General features: G+C 44.9%; 1 protein-coding gene across 4 annotated transcripts in view; it reads left to right on the top strand.

The window, feature by feature from the left end:
- The window catches only part of SF1 (splicing factor 1), a 240,617-nt gene extending 221,142 nt beyond the window's left edge, over positions 1-19,475 (top strand). For all 4 annotated transcript variants that reach the window (XM_033953804.1, XM_033953803.1, XM_033953806.1 and 1 more), the window contains one exon: positions 18,099-19,475. In XM_033953804.1, coding sequence (XP_033809695.1) covers positions 18,099-18,427 — 329 coding nt within the window. In that variant the 3' untranslated portion in view covers positions 18,428-19,475. The remainder of the gene's footprint in view (positions 1-18,098) is intronic.
- The last annotated feature ends 394 nt before the right edge of the window (positions 19,476-19,869 follow it).

Here is a 19,869-nt window from a genome sequence, read left to right as displayed (position 1 = left end):
TACACTCACATTCCCATTCATCCGGCCTCTCGCAAATTCCTCAGATTTCGGGTGGGACATCTTCATCTGCAGTATCGAGTGCTCCCTTTCGGCCTGTCCTCGTCTCCCAGAGTTTTCACCAAGTGTCTGGTGGTGGTGGCCGCTGCACTCCGGAACCATGGTCTTCAGGTGTTTCCCTACCTCGACGACTGGCTCATCAAAGCTGCCTCGGCTCCGGGGATCATCTCGGCGACCCAAAGGACTATTTGGTTCCTGCAGAGTCTGGGGTTCGAGATCAACTTCCCAAAATCTCATCTGCAACCTGCCCAGTCTCTTCCCTTCATCGGGGCAGTTCTGGATACTATCCAACTCAGAGCATTCCTTCCTCCACAGCACCTGGAAGCTCTTCTTCATCTCTGTCAGTCAGTGTCTTCTCGCCAGTCCATCTCAGCGAGACACATGATGGTTCTCCTGAGCCACGTGGCCCCTACGGTTCATGTGGCTCCTTTTGCCAGACTTCACCTCAGAATTCCTCAGTAGACCCTGGCTTCTCAATGGACACAGGTGTCAGATCCTTTGACTCGTCACATCCTGGTCACTCCTGCTCTTCAGCAGTCTATGTTGGTGGATGATCTCTTCCAATCTATCCAGAGGTTTGCTGTTTCACTCTCCTCCCCACCAGAAGGTTCTCACGACCGATTCCTCGACCTATGCATGGGGGGCTCATCTGGACGGTCTTCGCACTAAAGGCTTCTGGACCAGTGCGGACCGGCTGTGCCATATCAATCTTCTGGAACTCAGGGCGATTTTCAATGCTCTTCAAGCTTTTCAACATCTGCTTCACGACCTGGTGGTCCTCATTTGCACTGACAATCAGGTCACCATGTATTATGTCAACAAGCAGGGGGGCACGGGATCGGCCTCCCTCTGCCAGGAAGCTCTCAGAGTCTGGGATTGGGCGATTCGCCACAACACCTTCCTCAAAGCTGTCTACATTCAGGGGGCGGACAATGCCTTGGCGGACAACTTAAGTTGTCTCCTCCAGCCTCACGAATGGACCCTCCATTCCAAGCCCCTTCATCAGATCTTCTCTCAGTGGGGGACGCCTCAGATAGACCTCTTTGCGGCTCCCCACAACTTCAAACTGCCTCAATTCTGCTCCAGGATCTACACTCCTCATCGCCTCGAGGCAGATGCCTTTCTTCTGGACTGGAGGAATCTTTCTATATGCGTTTCCTCCGTTTCCTCTCATTCAAAAGACTCTGGTCAAGTTGAAGTCCGACCATGCCACCATGATTCTGATAGCTCCTCGGTGGCCCAGACAGCCTTGGTACTCCCTTCTACTTCAACTCAGCAGCAGGGAGCCATTCCTTCTTCCAGTATTTCCTTCACTGCTTACTCAGCATCAAGGATCTCTGCTCCATCCCAACCTGCAGTCTCTCCACCTGACAGCTTGGTTCCTCTCAACGTAACTCCTCTCCAGTTTTCCAAAGCGGTGAGGGATGTGTTGGAGGCTTCCCGGAAGCCTGCTACTAGACAATGCTACTCCCAAAAATGGACTAGATTTTCTACCTGGTGTGTTTCTAATCGTAAGGAGCCTCAACGAGCCTCCCTATCTTCTGTGTTGGACTATCTTCTTCACCTAGCTCATTCTGGCCTCAAGTCTACATCGATACGAGTCCATCTGAGTGCAATTGCGGCTTTCCATCATCCTCTGCAAGGGAAACCTCTCTCTGCTCATCCTGTGGTTTCCGATTTATGAAAGGACTTTTCCATGTCAATCCTCCTCTCAAACCTCCTCCAGTGGTTTGGGACCTCAATGTTGTCCTTTCTCACCTTATGAAGCCTCCTTTTGAGCCTCTCAACAAGGCTCCGCTGAAATTTCTCACTTGGAAAGTGGTTTTTCTTGTTGCCCTCACTTCTGCTCGCCGAGTCAGTGAGCTTCAGGCCTTAGTGGCTGATCCTCCTTTCACAGTATTCCATCAAGACAAGGTGGTCCTCCGCACTCATCCGAAATTCCTGCCTAAAGTGGTCTCTGAATTTCATCTCAACCAATCCATAGTTCTTCCTGTGTTTTTTCCAAAGCCTCATTCTCATCCTGGAGAATCAGCCCTTCACACTCTGGACTGTAAACGTGCTTTGGCTTTCTTCCTGGATCGCACCAAACCACGCAGAACTGCTCCTCAACTTTTCGTCTCCTTTGATCCGAACAAGTTGGGACGCCCTGTCTCGAAGCATACCATCTCCAACTGGATGGCGGCTTGCATCTCTTTCTGCTACGCCCAGGCTGGATTACCCCTTCCCTGTAAAATCACAGCCCATAAGGTCAGAGCAATGGCGGCCTCTGTAGCCTTCCTCAGATCGACACCGATTGAGGAGATTTGTAAGGCTGCCACTTGGTCCTCGGTTCATACCTTCACTTCTCATTATTGTCTGGATACTTTCTCCAGACGAGATGGACAGTTTGGCCAAACAGTATTGCAAAATTTATTCTCCTAAGTTGCCAACTCTCCCACCATCCCATTGGGGTTAGCTTGGAGGTCACCCACTAGTGAGAATACCTGCCTGCTTGTCCTGGGATAAAGCAATGTTACTTACCGTAACAGTTGTTATCCAGGGACAGCAGGCAGCTATTCTCACGTCCCACCCACCTCCCCTGGGTTGGCTTCTCTGCTAGCTATCTACACTGAGGAGACACGCCCGGTGCATCGGGCGGGAAGGCACTCGCGCATGCGCGGTGCGGGCATCTCGAAACTTCTGAAGTTTCTTCAAGCAAGTATGCTTGTGAGACGTCCGCATCGGGGCTCTGTCGGAAGACATCACCCACTAGTGAGAATAGCTGCCTGCTGTCCCTGGATAACAACTATTACGGTAAGTAACATTGCTTTTTGGTTGCTTCCAGGAAACCATCCACTAGGCAGTGTTACGGCCAGAAATGGACTAGATTTTCTGCGTGGTGTTCCACTCACCATATGGAACCAATGTCTACCTCCTTGGCTTCCGTTTTGGATTATTTACTTCACTTATCATAGTCTGGATTCCAGTCTACATCCATCCGAGTCCATCTCAGTGTGATTGCTGCTTTTCATCAGCCTCTTGATGGGAAACCTCTGTCTGCACATCCTATAGTTTCCCGCTTTATGAAAGAACTTTTTAATGTTCATCCACCGCTCAAACCACCTCCAGTGGTCTGGGATCTCAACGTTGTCTTAGCTGAATTGATGAAGCCTCCATTTGAACCAATTGATCAGGCTCATCTCAAGTACCTTACTTGGAAAGTAGTTTTCCTGATTGAACTCCCGTCTGCTCGAAGAGTCAGTGAAGTTACAAGCTTTGGTTGCAGATCCACCTTTCACAGTTTTCCATCATGACAAGGTGGTCCTCCATACTCACCCAAAATTCTTGCCTAAAGTTATTTCAGAATTTCACATCAATCTATTGTTCTTCCAGTATTTTTTCCAAAGCCTTATTCTCACCCTGGAGAAGTGGCACTTCATACTTTGGACTATAAGTGTGCCTTGGCTTTCTACTTGCAACACACTCAACCTCACAGAACAGCCCCACAACTTTTCATCTCCTTCGATCCAAATAAGTTGTGGCATCCTGTCTCAAAGCGAACCATCGCCAACTGGATGGCTGCTTGCATCTCTTTTTGCTATGCTCAGGCTGGTCTCCCTCTGCAGGGTTGAGTCACGGGCCACAGAGTTAGAGCAATGGCAGCGTCTGTAGCTTTCCTCAGATCGACTCCTATTGAGGAAATCTTCAAGGCTGCCACTTGGTCCTCGGTTCATATGTTCACCTCTTATACTTTCTCCAGATGGGATGGCCATTTTGGCCAATCTGTTTTGCAGCATCTCTTTTCTTAATTTGCCAACTCTCCCTCCATCCCATTATGCTTAGCTTGGAGGTCACCCACTGTGAGAATATGCTGCCTGCTTGTCCTGGGATAAAGCACAGTTACTTACCGTAATAGTTGTTATGCAGGGACAGCAGGCAGATATTCTCATGACCCACCCTCCTCCCCTGGTTGGCTTCTTAGCTAGGTATATGAATTGAGGTTCCTCACAGGAGATGCACGTTCTAACTCGGGTGGGAAGGCACTCGCGCATGCGCACTGCAACACTCGGAAGCTCTTATGAAGATCTTCAAGCATGTCTGCTTTCGAGGCTGTCTGCTGCTGGGCTCTGTCGGTGACTTCACCCACTGTGAGAATATCTGCCTGCTGTCCCTGGATAACAACTGTTACGGTAAGTAACTGTGCTGTCCGGTCCCATCGCTTTTTCTACCTTCAGTTTTTCAAGTTGTTCGTAAAAACTTTCCTCCGTGTACGGCGCAGAATATACTCCATTTTCCCATGTAACTTTGCCAGATAACCTCGGTCCTCCAGGACACAGAGCAGAAGTATTTGTTTAGCACGTTTGCTTTTTCCTCATCACTCTCCACATATTGGTTCCTAGCATATTTTAGTTTAGCAATTCCATTTTTCATCTTCCTCCTTTCACTGATATATCTGAAAAAAGTTTTGTCTCCCTTTTTTTTAACATTTTTAGCCATTTGCTCTTCTGACTGCGCTTTCGCAAGATGTATCGCTCTCTTGGCTGCTTTCATTTTCACCCGGTAGTCCTTTCTGCACTCTTTTTGGTTTTTTTTTCTATTTCAGGAACACCAACTCTTTTGCCTTTATTTGCCGTGCCACTAGTTTGGAGAACCATGTTGGCTTCCTTTTTCTCTTGTTTTTATTTATTTTCTTCACATAGAGTTCCATAACCATTTTTTATTGCTCCTTTCAGCTTAGAGCACTGTTTTTCCACTTCTCTTATGTCCTCCCATCCTAACAATTAGCTCTTTCTTCAGGTACTCTCCCAATTTATTAAAGTCTGTACATTTTAAATCTAGGACTTCTAGTATTTTGCGGCCGCCATCCATTTTAGCTGTTATATGAAACCAAACCGTTTGATGATCACTACTTCCCAGGTGAGCATCCACTCATACATTAGATATACTCTCGCCATTTGTGAGGATCAGATCCAATATCGCTTTTTGCCTCGTGGGTTTCGTCACCATTTGTCTGAGCAGAGCCTCTTGAATGGCATTCACAAACTCCCTACTTCTTTCTGATTCCGCAGACAGAACCTTCCAGTCCGCATCCAGCAGGTTGAAATCTCCTAACAGCAGCACCTTCTCTTTCATTCCAAACTTTTGGATATCCACAATCAGATCTTTATCAATTGAGTTAGAGGTCTGTAGACTACACCCATGTAGATAGAAGTTCCATCTTCTCTTTTCAGAGCGATCCATTGATTCTTCCTCTCCCCAGGTCCCTTGCATTTCAGTCGCTTGGATATTGATCTTTACATAGAGAGCTGTTCCTCCACCTTTTTGACCATCTCTGTCCTTTCTAAAAAGATTATATCCCGGTATGTTTGCATCCCATCCATGGGATTCACTGAACCATGTCTCTGTGATAGCAAAAATATCCAGATCTACCTCTAACATCAGGGCTTGCAGATCATGAACTTTGTTGCTTAGACTGCGAGCATTTGTGGTCATCGCTTTCCAGCTATTTTTCAGCAGTAATCTCCTTTTTTGTATAGTTTTTGTTTTGTTTCACTTCCTGTTGCAATGCTAAGAAGTGAGTTGCTAACACTTTAAGTGTTTAGAAAGTTCGTGATAGCCTGTACCATGCGTGCGCGAGTGCCTTCTCGCCCAATGTAGGCGCGCGGTCCCTCAGTTTCCGCGGAGCTAAAAAGACATGTTTTTTCAACGGCCATTGAAACTTTTTCTTCTGCTGCATTCCTGCTCACACGGATTTTTTTACTTTAGTCATTTTCTTTTTCCTTTTGGTTGTTTAGCTGTTTTCAGTTAAAAAAGTAACAATTTTCGTTTTTTCCCTTTCGCGGGTTAGGCTCGGCAGGGCCTGTTCGATCACCTTGGCCTTCAATTTTGATGTCTCGCCCGCAGACGGATTTCAAAAAGTGTGGACCTTTTGCTTGCCCCATCTCTGTGACTGACCCACATCGCTGGTGTCTCCAGTGTTTGCGGCCTGAGCACTGTCCTGACAGCTGTTCCCATTCTTCTCTGCAGAAAAGGACCTTAAAAAACCGCTTGATTCAACAGCGTCTTATTTTTGGTATCGCAATGGAAGGAGACTCAACACCACTTGACGGCGGTGCCGGCTAAATCAACCCTGCAACTTTCGACACTTATGGAACCATCTTCGGTGTCACATTCTTCAGTGGGTAAGCCAGCTAAGAAGCCTTCCCCACCCATCCTGGGCTTCAGGTCAAAGTAGCAGTGAGCTAAATCCTGCCGACCTCAAAGAGGCCCAAGAAGCGCTCCACTCCGATCTCGGTGAGTGCCTCAACATCGGCCTCCTCATCACTGGAGCGTAGAGCCACACTGAATGTACCGGCAAAACCAGCAGTAACCGGTGCTTACTCTCAAGCAAAAGATAGACAATTTGCTAAGAGAGGAATTGGGTGAGCATTTCCAAATGCTGGTGCTGACCCAACTTCTGCCCACGTCAACACCGACTCCCCCCGGTGTCAGTCCGGTCTTAGCCATCGACACCGGTTACATCTGCAGTGGAGTCTTCTTCGGTGCCACCGCTTCTTGTCAAGGAATCGACACCTACCACTCACCAGCACCGGTCGTTCTCAACACAGACATCACCTGAATTCGACACCGGTGCAGTCTGGTAAGGCACTACAGAAATTGAAACATCTCGAGCCTTCGGCACCGAATGCTCGGCACTGATCTGTTCAGGATTCAGACCTATGGGGGACTCTGAACAAGATCCTATCTTGTCTGAAGATGAGATTCTTCAGATGATGAATCCTTTCACCACTGTTCTCGAGAGGCTCCTCTATTTTCTAAGAAATCTAGATGTCAGAGATTTTGTCCATCCCTCTCGAAGCTGATTCTAAAAGATCTAAACAGTTCCTGGATGCCTTGGATTACGATCAACCACCCAAGGAACTCCTCAAGCTTCCACTTAATGATATCTTCCGAGAAATTTTTTATAAAAATTTTGAGACGCTACTTGCTATTCTGTGGCCCTTTGTAAGTTGGACTCTTTGTATAGGGTGGTGCCTATCCCTGGATTTGGCAAACCCCAACATGAGTCTCTCCTGGTATAATCTACCTTGAAGAAATCCTCGGGATCTAGTGTGTATGCCTCTGTATCTCCTGGCAGAGAAGGCAAGGCCATGGATTGGTTTGGTAAACGTCTATACCAAAATGTTATGTTGGCCAACCGATCTGGCAACTACAATTTTCATTTCTCCTTCTACCTGAAGCATTTAGTCAAACAAGTTGCTACTTTTCAGAAATATTTTCCAGAGCGTAAACTTCCTGCTTTCCAGCATTTTATTTCTGACCTTTTCCAACTTAGCAAGTATTTGGTTCGTTCTACCTATGATACCTTTGAACTCGCTTCCTGTGCTGCAGCAATGTCGGTGGCCATGAGACGCCTGGCCTGGCTTCGGGTTTCTGAGTTAGATGTAAACCATCAAGACAGGTTAGCAAATGCACTTTGTCTAGGAGACGAGCTTTTGTCTAGGAGACCTCCATGGACACGGCTAGACAGAAGCTGTCCATTCATGAGACCAGGTGGGACACTGGTCAAACCCAAAAAGAAGCCTCCATCTTCTCGTCCCTTCAGACCAGCTTCTTCCTATCGGAGAAGGTTTGCTGCAAAACCTGCGACTCCTGCTCAGTCTCAACCCAGGAGACAGAAACAACAACAATCACGTCAGCAGCAAAAACCACAGCCTGCCCACCAAAAGCCTGCACAGCCTTTTTGACGTGTTTTTCAGAGTATAGCCAACGTCAACTTTGCCTCAGCCCATCGGAGGCCGTCTCCAATTTTTCATCGCTCGCTGGGAGCTCATAACATCAGACCTCTGGGTCCTCGTCATTATACGTCAGGGTTACACTCTCAATTTTCACACCCTGCCATCAGACCATCCTCCAAGAGAGTCTGCTTTGGACCCTGCATAGTCCTCCCTTCTTCTCCAGGAGGCTCAATCCCTTCTCCTGCTGAATGCCATCGAGGAAGTTCCCCTCAATCAGGAGGAGTAGGGATTCTACTCCCGTTACTACTTAGTCCCAAAGAAGATGGGAGGACTGAGACCCATTCTGGATCTCAGAGCTCTCAACAAATTTCTAGTCAAGGAGAAATTCTGGATGCTATCCCTTACCCTGCTTTATACTCTCCTCAATCAGAACGACTGGCTATGCTCTCTGGATCTCAAGGAAGCCTACACACATATCCCAATTCATCCGGCTTCCAGAAAATACCTCTGTTTTCAGATAAATCAACGTCACTACCAATACAAGGTCCTCCCTTTCGGCCTAGTATCCCAGAGTTTTCACAAGTGCCTCATTGTAGTAGCCGCATCTCTCCGATCACATGGCCTTCAAGTCTTCCCTTACCTGGACGATTGGTTGATCAAGGCTGTATCCTCTCAGGAAGTGGTCCAAGCAACATCTTGGACCATTTCTTTTCTTCAGGTTCTAGGATTCGAAGTCAACTTCCCCAAATCACATCTTCTTCCAACTCAACGTCTGCAATAGAGAATGATACGGGGAAAAAATTTGTCCCCGTCACCACCCCGTCCCCGGCCGACTATCCTCTGCACCGCCCCGTCACCGCCATTCCCTTCACCGCCCCGTCACCGTCACCGCCATCCCTTTCACCGCCCCATCACTGCCATCCCATTCATCACCCCGTCACCGCAGCATGCATAAAAGCCTCAAACAGGTATGATTTTATAAACTTATCTTTATTAACGTATAAAGGAAACATTCTTTACAACTTTACAACTTAGTTAACTATACAAAAACAAACCTGTACTTTTAATTGTCCTTATTTTTTAACCTGTGGATGAACAACAAATCATCTGCACAAGTGGGTTAAAATGCAAACCTGCTACCATGAAATCTGATTTTTAAGGGCATGCATTCCTGCAATTGTGCCACAGCAAATGGACTTTGGTGCATTTGCCAAGGGAGAATCGCTACTGTGGCTTTGTAAAAGGAGCCCTTACAGAGTGAAGTCCATAGTCACCTAGACCAGTGTTTCTCTCAACCAAGTTTCCCAGGCCAATCTCCACCCCTGATCCCCATCATCATAATAGTAAATAGTACTAATTGTAATGCAATTTCTTCCATTCATTTTTCATGTACACTACTGTATAATATTAATTCATTATGGTAACCACAAAATTAAAAGAAACACAAAGCACACTGTATGCAGAGAAAATATTAATTAATATTTGTTTCATTTTTCAAAGAGGTCAAGACAGATGACTAAAATATGCAATGTCACTTCAGAAACAACTATAGAAAAATAGACAAATATAATGCAAAATATAGATAACTGATATAAATTCTCAAAACTGACACATTTTGATCACTAAATTGAAAATAGTCATTTATCATACAATTTTTCTATCACTAATCTTCCCCCACCCCATATATATTCCGCAGGTTTTCAAAGAGATCAAGGCAGATGATTTTATGCAATGTCACATCAGGAACAACTATACAAAAATAGACAAATATACCCCCCCCTCCCCTTTTACTAAATTGCAATAGCGGTTTTTAGCGCAGGGAGATGCGCTGAATGCCCTGCACTGCTTTCGATGCTCATAGGCTCCCTGTGCTAAAAACCGCTATTGCGATTTAGTAAAAGGGGGCCATAGTGCAAAATATAGACAGCAGATATAAATTCTCAAAACAGACATATTTTGATCACTAAACTGAAAATAAAATCATTTCTCCCACAAGTGGACATGCTCTATGGCTGCTTTAACTGTAAGGCGCCTGAATCTAAGGCTATATGCTACCATTCTGTAATGGAACCTGGGAGCCCATTCACTGCTATAGAATAGGCATTCCCTGTACAGTCTCAGGGTGCCTACGAGGAAGAACCCACTTGGAAAATTGCCCCTTATTTTTTAAGGATTATAAAAACAGAAGCAATAATATGAAAAACAAAACCCAGCCTTAAAACAGGCTGAATTAATTTGTGAACCATTATTTAAAGGATACTCAGAAAAAATATTGTTTTCCCTTAACTTAAATGAAATAAATATATTCCTATCCATCATTTGACTATAGCTAAGGGCAAAAGAACCTCATAGAGCTGCAGTGAAATAGAAAAGTGATTTTGTTTTACTGTAATCTCTGCATTAAGTAGATTTGCACACCCCAAACTCCTTAAATCCTGATGCACTTCTAGCTTTTCCTGTATCAGACTTTGCAAGATTATTAAATGGAGCATTCTTCTGCCTGCCAGTTAAAGGATGAAAAAAAAAAAGCCTATAAAGTTCAAATCACAGCTTGACTAAACTCGAACTTTTTTTATTTCATTCTTCCTGGCTGACCACAATAAGCACAAAGGTTGGGGAAGGGGTAAAACGCGGACCTCGCGGATCTAAACCCGTATCGCCTTAAAAATCTGAGGTCCGTGTCAGTCCGTGTCCGTGGCGAGAGCAAGAAGAATCAGGTCCAATGTCCGTGCGTTTTATTTTTTCTCAAATTGTATACCACTACACTTGCTGCTTTTACTTGCTTCGGGCCTTCCTCGTTGCTGGGACCTGCCTACTTTCTGTTTCCGCGAAGGCAGGACCCGGCAGCGAGGAAGGCCCGAAGCAAGTAAAAGCAGCAAGTTGTAAGCTTCCCTCCGGGGCTCTATTGTGTGCGTGCTGGCTTCCCTTCTCTTCCCTCCAAAACCAGAAGTAGCGTCCCGGGGGGGGGGGGGGGTGAGTGGGGGGAAGAGAAGGGAAGCCGGCACGCACATGATAGAGCCCCGGCCCGGAGGGAAGCTTACAACTTGCTGCTTTTACTTGCTTTGGGCCTTCCTCGCTGCCGGGTCCTGCCTTCGCGGAAACAGAAAGTAGGCAGGTCCCAGCAACGAGGAAGGCCCGAAGCAAGTAAAAGCATGCTGGCAAAAAAAGGCAGGCGTCAAACAAAATTTTCGGCGGCAAGTTAGCCCGGGAAGGAGCATCGGCGGCAGCAGCAGGATTAGCTGGGTGGTCATCTAAATCAGCCGGGGAGAACACTTACTTGTACCTGACGAAGTGAAACAAGTGAATCCAAGCGAGGCAGCGACTGCAAACAAAATTCAAATCCTGGGCTCGGCTCCGAAATCCAATCGCTACTGCTGCACTACAACCCATTAAATATCAGATGTGGCAGTAGCGATTGGTCCCCTTCTTTGAGCAAAAAGAACCGACCAATGAAGAGCCTATATATTAGGGGCGGAGTCAATGCGGCAACGTGCAAGTCGGGTAGAGAGTTGAGGAGACAGACCACGCGGAGACAAACATGGCCGCCGTAAAAAATCTGACACCCGGTCCCGAACTAAAGACTCACGGTGAAGACAAGGTAAATAGCGGTACATAGAAGGGGGTACATTTGCCTGCGGGGATAAATCTTTTCACCGTTTTTGCGGGCGGTGAAAACTTTTGTTCCCGTGTCTGCGGCGATTTGGCTATGGAGTCTCCAAAGCCCGCAGCCACGCTGCGGCTCCCTGCGGGGATCGCTCTCCGTGTCATTCTCTAGTCTGCAATTCATTGGGGAAATCCTAGACACAACTCTTATGAGAGCATTTCTCCCTCCGGATCGCCTTCAGGTTTTCATCTGCCTTTGTCAGCAACTGCTTCCTCTTCAATCCATCTTGGCAAGGCACATGATGGTTATTCTTGGCCACATGGCTTCAACTGTCCATGTGACACCACTGGCAATACTACATCTTCACACTCCTCAGTGGACCCTTGCCTCTCAGTGGTCTCGAGTGACGGATCATCTCTCACAACATATACTGTAACATCATCTCTTCTGCAGTCGCTTCAATGGTGGATGACCTCTTCCAATCTATCCAGAGGTCTCCTTTTTCACTTACCCCCTCATCACAAGGTCATCATGACGGACGCGTCCCCTTATGCCTAGGGGGCACAAATGGACAATCTGCAGACTCAGGGTCTTTAGACCGCTAAGGAGCGGAAATTTCACTTCAATTTCCTAGAACTCAGAGCAATCTATTATGCCCTCAAGGCCTTCCATCTTCTCTGCCCCCAAGTCGTCCTCCTTCGCACCGACAATCAAGTAGCAATGTACTACATCAACAAGCAAGGAGGCACGGGCTCCTTAATGTTATGCCAGGAGGCTCAAAAAATCTGGACTTGGGCAAAGGCTCGCAATCTTTTCTTAAAGGCTGTCTACATTCAAGGGGAGAAAAATTCCCTAGTAGACAACCTCAGCAGAATTCTTCAGCCTCACGAATGAACTCTGAACTTTGCAACTCTCCAGTCCATTTTTGCTCAATGGGGCACTTCTCAAGTGGACTTGTTTGCAGCTCCTCACAATCACCAGTTGCCCCAGTTTTGCTCCAGGCTTTACTCTTCTCTCTGTCTTGAAGCAGAAGCCTTTCTCCTGGATTGGATGGGCCTGTTTCTATATGCATTCCCTCTAATTCCTCTCATATTGAGGACTCTGTTCAAGCTCAAATGAGAGGCATCCACCATGATTCTCATTGCTCCCTAGGGGCCCAGGCAACATTGGTTCCCCCTTCTACTTCAGCTCAGCTCCAGGGAGCCCATACCTCTTCCAGTATTTCTTACTCTGCTTACTCAGAATCAGAAATCACTTCTACATCCCAATCTGCAATCACTACACCTGACAGCTTGGTTTCTCTCGGGCTGAACCTATCTGCCGTACATCTTTCTCAGCCTGTTCGACATATCATTGATGCCTCCAGGAAACCAGATGCTCAGCAGTGTTATCAACAAAAGTGTACTCAGTTTCTTCCTGGTGTTGTCTTCATCATCATGATCCAACTTCCTTATCAGTGGATTTGGTGTTGGATTTTCTACTTCACCTATCTGACGCTGGCCTCAAATCTACATCTGTCAGAGTTCATCTCAGCGCTATTACAGCTTTTCATGTACTAGTTGAGGGAAAACCTCTCACTGCTCATCCTTTGGTCTCCAGATTCATGAAAGGATTTTTCAATGTTAAACCACCTCTCAAGCCTCCTCCTGTCGTCTGGGACCTTATTGTGGTTCTTTTCAGTTTGATGAAGCCACCATTTGAACCAATGGCCACAGCTCATCTCAAGTTTCTTACCTGAAAAGTGGTCTTTCTTATTGCTTTCACCTCTGCTAGGAGGGTCAGTAAGTTACAAGTGTTGGTGGCAGATCCACGTATCACAGTTTTTCATCATGACAAAATGGTTCTGTACACGCATCCAAAGTTTCTACCAAAAGTTGTCTCAGAGTTTCATCTCAATCAATCGATTGTTCTACCAGTGTTTTTTTTCCTAAACCTCATCTCATCCAGGAGAAATCGCTTTGGACTGTAAACGGGCTTTGGCCTATTACATTGACCGGAGAAAGCCATATTGCACATCTCCCCAACTGTTCATCTTTTTTGATCCAAACAAATTGGGGCATCCTGTTTCTAAGAGAACGATTTTGCACTGGCTGGCTGCCTCTATCTCGTCCTGTTATGCTCAGACTGGACTGGAACTGGAGAGTCGTGTCACAGCCCACAAAATTAGAGCTATGGCAGCTTCTGTTGCTTTCCTCAGATCTACTCCCATTGAGGAAATCTGTAAAGCTACCATCTGGTCCTCAGTTCATACATTCACTTCTCACTATTGTCTGAAGTCCTTTTCTAGACTAGATGGGCACTTCTGCTAATCTGTATTACAAAATTTAAGAACGTAAGAATAGCCTTTACTGGGTCAGACCAATGGTCCATCAAGCCCAGTAGCCCGTTCTCATGGTGGCCAATCCAGTTCACTAGTACCTGGCTAAAATCCAAGGTGTAACAGTGTTCCATGCTACCAATACAGAGCAAGCAGTGGCTTCTCCCTTGTCTTTCTCAATAACAGACTATGGACTTTTCCTCCAGAAACTTGTCCAAACCTTTCTTAAAACCAGCTACGCTATCTGCTCTTATTTTCCTAAACGCCAACACTCCCACCATCCCATTTCTGTTAGCTTGCAGGTCACCCATACGTGAGAATATGCTGCCTGCTTGTCCTGGGATAAAGCACAGTTACTTACCGTAATAGGTGTTATCCAGGGACAGCAGGCAGATATTCTCACAACCCACCCATCTCCCCAGGTTAGCTTCTTGGCTGGCTTATCTTAACTGAAGGACTGCGTGCCTACGTCAGGCGGGAATGCACTCACATATGCGCGGTGCGGGCTATCGTGAACTTTCTAAAGACTTAAAATGGCGATGCACTTTTAAAGTGATCCATACTGGGGCTCCGTCAGTGACGTCACCCATACGTGAGAATATCTGCCTGCTGTCTCTGGATAACACCTGTAACAGTAAGTAACTGTGCTTTCTTGTTCTTCCATGTATTTCCCTATCCTCCTATGTACCTAAAGCATCTTGATGACATCAGGCTTTGAGCCACCTATTGATGTCCTCTTTGTTTTTAACTCTTTGCTCTCCCTTTCCATATGCAGGCAGTACTTCTGAAAAAGCTACAGTCTTTACAAAAGGTTTCAAGCCCTCACCAAGCTTCTGAAAGGCTTTCTGAGCTGTAAGCGTGGAGTTGTTGGCCAGGCTGTTTGTTCCCAGATGGATAACAATATCAGCTCTGGACTTAGTTTCTTCCTTAATTATAGACAGTATTTGTTGGGTACTCATAGTAGCTGAGGATCCTGGGAGACACTTCACTATTTTAGACTTCCTGTCTTGTGTTTTAATGTTAATACCTCTGATGATAGAATCTCCTAAAAACAATAATGTATTGGCTTGAGATTTCTTACTCTTTCTTTCTGAGTGCTTTTCTTTATAAGTTACCGTTACTGGTTTCAGTTCGATTTCAGTTCTTTCTTGAGCACTGTGATGCCATAATGGAGCAAAGGAATTCTGTAGGTGCAGTTGTGAGGGTGTATGTTTGTCAGGTGTCGCAGTCTGCCTACCCTGTAGTGAACCATTTATTCTTTGATTGCGTTACTCTTTGAGGCAGTGGTGACAAATTGGTATGGTTCTGTGTAGTGATGGAAGTTGCTTTGATTGCATTCAATTCCTGCATAAGATTTCTGGGCTCCTGCTTAATACTAGAAAGCTGAAGACAGATGGGGTAAGTCCTAAGTGTCCAGATGGTGCACCTTGGAAGTAAAGCGCCACAGTGATTGCACTGAATAAAGGTCATCTTGATTGGATGGTATAGGAAGTGACTGATATATAGACAAGAAAAATACTTAACAGTGATAATCCAGGGGTGGGTGGAACAATTTGTCCTTAATTCAGCAAATGAGAATTAGGTATTTAAGTAGTGTAAGCACAGGGGTGGGTGGGCTGAGGGGAGATTGGGAGAGCCTAGGCAACCAGAGATCTGTGAGATGTGTTAGGTTTCATTGCTATCTTCCATGTAATTTTCTGTTAAAACACCTTTCTATACACTGTAATAGAGCCTGCCTACAGTCGATATGTGTGGGGAGGAGGCTAGCAAATGTCTATATTCCAAGTTCCTGCCTAATAAACCAGCTGCAAGACTTAATCTGCTACCTATCCAAGCTTTGGCAATGTAAAATAAGCCTTACAGAGCTTATCTAGAACCCAAGTTAGGAAAGTTTAGAAAAATTAGCAGCTCAAGAAAGACTCTTGTACCAGGGTTAGCCAAAAATGGAAGGAAAAGCTTTTTGGTTGTTTTTTTGTTTTTATTTTGGGGGGGTGGGGGGGTTGAGGAATAAAGAGGTCTAGGTTAGAAAGCAGAATAGTATACCACAATACAGATATATAGAGTACACCAGACAGATTACAATTATAATATCAAAAAAGCTTATCAGGTCTTCCAATGTCAGCGAATGATTGTGAATCATCCAGACTTGGTAATCCTGGTAGTCCGGATTGGCTGTGGCAGAAAGGTTGCTCAGAAGTGGTCATAACAACTCTCCTTAGAGCCAAAACACCAACAATTGCAGCCTATGCAAAGACCTGGAAGTTGTTTCAACATTGGTGTGAAAAGGACAAGGTGGAGCTGCTAAAAGCCCTGGTGTCGGTGGTTTTGGGGTTTCTGCAAGCTGGTCAGGACAAAGGGCTCAAGGTGCAGTTAGTAGGTCTCTTGTGTTTCAGAGCCCAAGTGAAAAAGGACTCTTTGGCCTTGCATCCTGACATAATCAGGTTTTTGAAGGGAGTGCTTAGGTTTGCAACTTCCAGTAAGACAGCTGTTCCTGTCGTGGAATCTTAGCATCGTTTTGAGGGGGGTTCAGCAAGGCTCCATTTAAGCCTTTACAGGAAACGTCACTTCTGAATCTGACATTAAAGACAGTGTTCCTGGTAGCCATCGTCTCAGTGAAAAGTCTCTCAAAGATTCAAGCACTATCAGATTTATAGAAGCCGCAAGTCCCTTCATTTTTGCAGGAGGTGGTGGTGGCCTTCCATATCAATTAGAAGGTCAAGTTACCTGCGTTCATTCTACAGGTTCCAAAAAAAGAAAGTGTATTGGAATTACTTGATATGCAGAGAGTGCTTCTCCATTATCTCGAACTGACAAATTAATTTTGTTTGTGTCTGATCATCTTTTTGTCTTCAAGGCTGGGTAAGCCGGCATCTAAGGCAACCATTTCCAGATGGATTCGTAAGGCGATCTCATCGGCATACATTAGATGTGGGAAACAGGCACTGTTTTCTTTGAAATTGCACTCAACTAGAGGTGTGGCTTCTTTGTGGGCAGAGTCTCTAGCAGTTCCTCCTAAGGAGATATGTAGGGCAGCTACATGGTCCACCCTCTATACATTTACAAAGTTTTACAGAATGGTTGTGGCAGCACAAGAGGATAATATAGCCTTTGGGTCCTCAGTTTTAAGGGCACTCTCATCTGTCCTGCCCTACATTCAAAAATCTGCTTAGTATGTCACCTATATTCAGAACTCCTAGATACATTGCACCAGAACGAAAGATTAGTTTCAAGTTTCAAGTTTATTTTTAACTTATTGAATCGCTTATTTAATTTACTAAGCGATTTACATAATAAAACAAAAAGGTATACACACATACTAATTTTTACAATAAATTACATAGATTTGACAGATTGACATACAAACTAACAGATACATAAGGAAAAGAGGGCAGAACTACAATAGTATTTATTAGAAAAGAAGACATGAATGGTAAGAACAATGGGAAGGGAGAATAAAATATAAAAAAATAAGATAATTGTGGGGCTATCACATAAAAAATATAATGACGGCGGGTTCCGATAACTTTCAATGGAGGAACTGTTAAAAGTTTTTGATTATTGGACCTTAAGGAGCGTGATGAGCTATGGGGAATAAGTAGTTTATTAATAAATTGGGGTTCGTTCGAAGATAGGGTTTTGAAGACTAAAAGTAAGATTTTAAAGGTGATACGGTGAGTGACAGGTAGCCAGTGTGATTCAATCAGAAGTGGAGTGACATGATCAAATTTTTTGCGATTATGTATCAGTTTGGTGGCAGTATTTTGAACTATCTGAAGACGCCTCTTTTCTTTTTGGGTAACATTTATTAATAGAGAGTTACAGTAGTCAAGTTCTAGCCTCAAAAATCTTCTTTCTGATAGATATATCTAGAAGTCCTGGTGCCCCACCCTCTCAGAATTTGCCTATGTACTGCTTCATACAGAGTTGGATATCTCCTGCCTACATACTGTTCACAGCTGGAGATCTTCTCCTGCCAGTCTTATATGAAGAGTAAACTACTGAACATTAAAAATTAAAAATGTCTTTTTGAGCTCCATATGTGGTAATGCTAGTTCCATTTTGACAGATAGGTTGTTCATTCTACCTGGGTGTACGTTATGGTTTATTTAACTTGGTTCAATTTTGTCTTACAGAGCAGAACAAAAATATATATATTGGGGATGATCCCTGTACCCTTCTTTCCTATTTCTTATGTTGTAGTGATTGATTGCTTTGTTACAAACTGAAGGGGGCACTAAAGGCATTGGAGAAGGAAGTGGAATCAAAGAATGTAAATTTCATCCTTCTGCAATACAACTTGTGAGAAGGGAGATATTACCCTATAGTACGGACTCCTAGACACATCTACCAGAAAGAAGATTATCAAAGCAAGAACCTAATCTTCTGATGTTTTCCTCTACAGGTACTCCTGCTACCACTGGTGGCACAGCATCCATTCCACCTTGGCAACAGCAACAGGGAGCCACGGCAGCTTCTCCTACAGCCCCTCAAATACAAGGCAATCCATCCATGGGGCCTCTACCCTCAGGGGTCCAACCTCCACTGCCTCCTGGTGCCCCGCCTCCACCCCCACCACCCCCACCTGGCTCAGCAAGTATGATGTATGCACCTCCTCCACCTCCACCCCCCATGGACCCTTCCAACTTCGTCACCATGATGGGTATGGGTGTGCCAGGCATGCCACCTTTTGGAATGCCTCCTGCGCCTCCACCACCTCCACCACAGAACTAAGTTATGGAGCCAGGGCTGCTTAATGCACCCTTGGACTGAACGTTGGAGAACTCCCACCCCCTAAATCTGTTCATATCAGATAATTCTTTTTTGTTTCCTGGTGTTTTGTTTTTTGTTTTTTCCTTTTGACAGTGTAATGCTGAGTGTTAGTGGAACTTCCAGTACTGTGTGAACCTCATACTCTCCCATGGCCCATGGGTAATGTTTTAGTGGATTAAACACATGGAGTAGGAATGGAAGTTAGTTTATCCACCTGTCATCACAGTAACAGAGTACAGTTTTGTCTTAGTCTGCAGTATGAATAAAAATCATCCTACCAGAAGAATATACCAGCAAAAGGACTTGGAACTCTGACTTTATCTTGTGATTTTGTTTTCCTGTTTTTTGTATACCTTGTCATAAACTGCATCCCTTGAGCCACCATAAGCCTGCCTTGTTTTCTCCTGCCAATAATATAGTGACCATAGTCCAACGCTTCAGAGTAAGCAAATGAATCTCAGCCAAATTGTCCAGTACCTGATAAATTGGTTACAGTGATCCTTAGACAATAAGGAAAAGCAGCTTTTATTTTAAATATTTAGTTGATATTTTTTTATTCCATGCATTCTCGTTTCCTCATAGAGCTGCTGTGTTCCATTTTGGTCTTGAACCCAGATAGTGAAGGGTGGTAGGATTGTCCTGTTTTGTGTTGGGGTTTGTTTTTTTTCAGATAATTGTGTGCTGAGATCAGTTAAGTTAATGAAATGGTTGATTGTGTTAAAGTCCTTTAGAGAAATTAGTGGGATGGGAAGGAAGTAGAGAGAGACACCTCTGGCCATATTGACTGGATATCCATTTGCTTGCTAATGCCTGAGCTCCTTATCTGTGTGAATGTTTTGTAGCTTCAGTTGGGATTCTTGTCTCGCCCAGACAACATGATTATGTTGATGGTAATGTGTAAACGCCTCATTGAGTTTACCTGGTCAGTTTATAATACCGTTTTTGTATGTATGATTAAGCTACATTAAAGGGGAGGCTTCAGAGAATAAAATTATTTTTTAAGTATTCATTTGATAATGTAGTGCTTCAAATTAATTTGAGTTTTTATATAATATTGACTGCCTTGTAACTAATTGTGTTATTCTGTATCGCCTGGTAGACTGGTCCTAGCGAATTGGTTATATGCCTCACTGCTACCAGCAGGTGGAGACTGAGCACAAACTTGTATATCAGGCTAGAATCCTCCCTAGCAACCCAGTCTGTCTCAGTCTCCATAGCAGGTGGTAAGACTACATCAGCTCCCCTCTTAGTACTGTTGGAACTTTGTTTTTGGACTCCTGGGTTCCCCTTTTGTGCCGGATAGAGCTTGGACGGGTCCTGTTTGGGGATCCATCCAACCTCGGGAGTGTTAAATCCAGCAGGTCTCATGCTGGGTCCCTCCCCCAACCTTCCTCCACCTCCCC

The sequence above is a fragment of the Geotrypetes seraphini genome, chromosome 8 (assembly GCF_902459505.1).
Source record: "Geotrypetes seraphini chromosome 8, aGeoSer1.1, whole genome shotgun sequence".
Lineage (NCBI taxonomy): Eukaryota > Metazoa > Chordata > Amphibia > Gymnophiona > Dermophiidae > Geotrypetes > Geotrypetes seraphini.
This window is presented reverse-complemented; position numbering and strand designations above follow the sequence as displayed.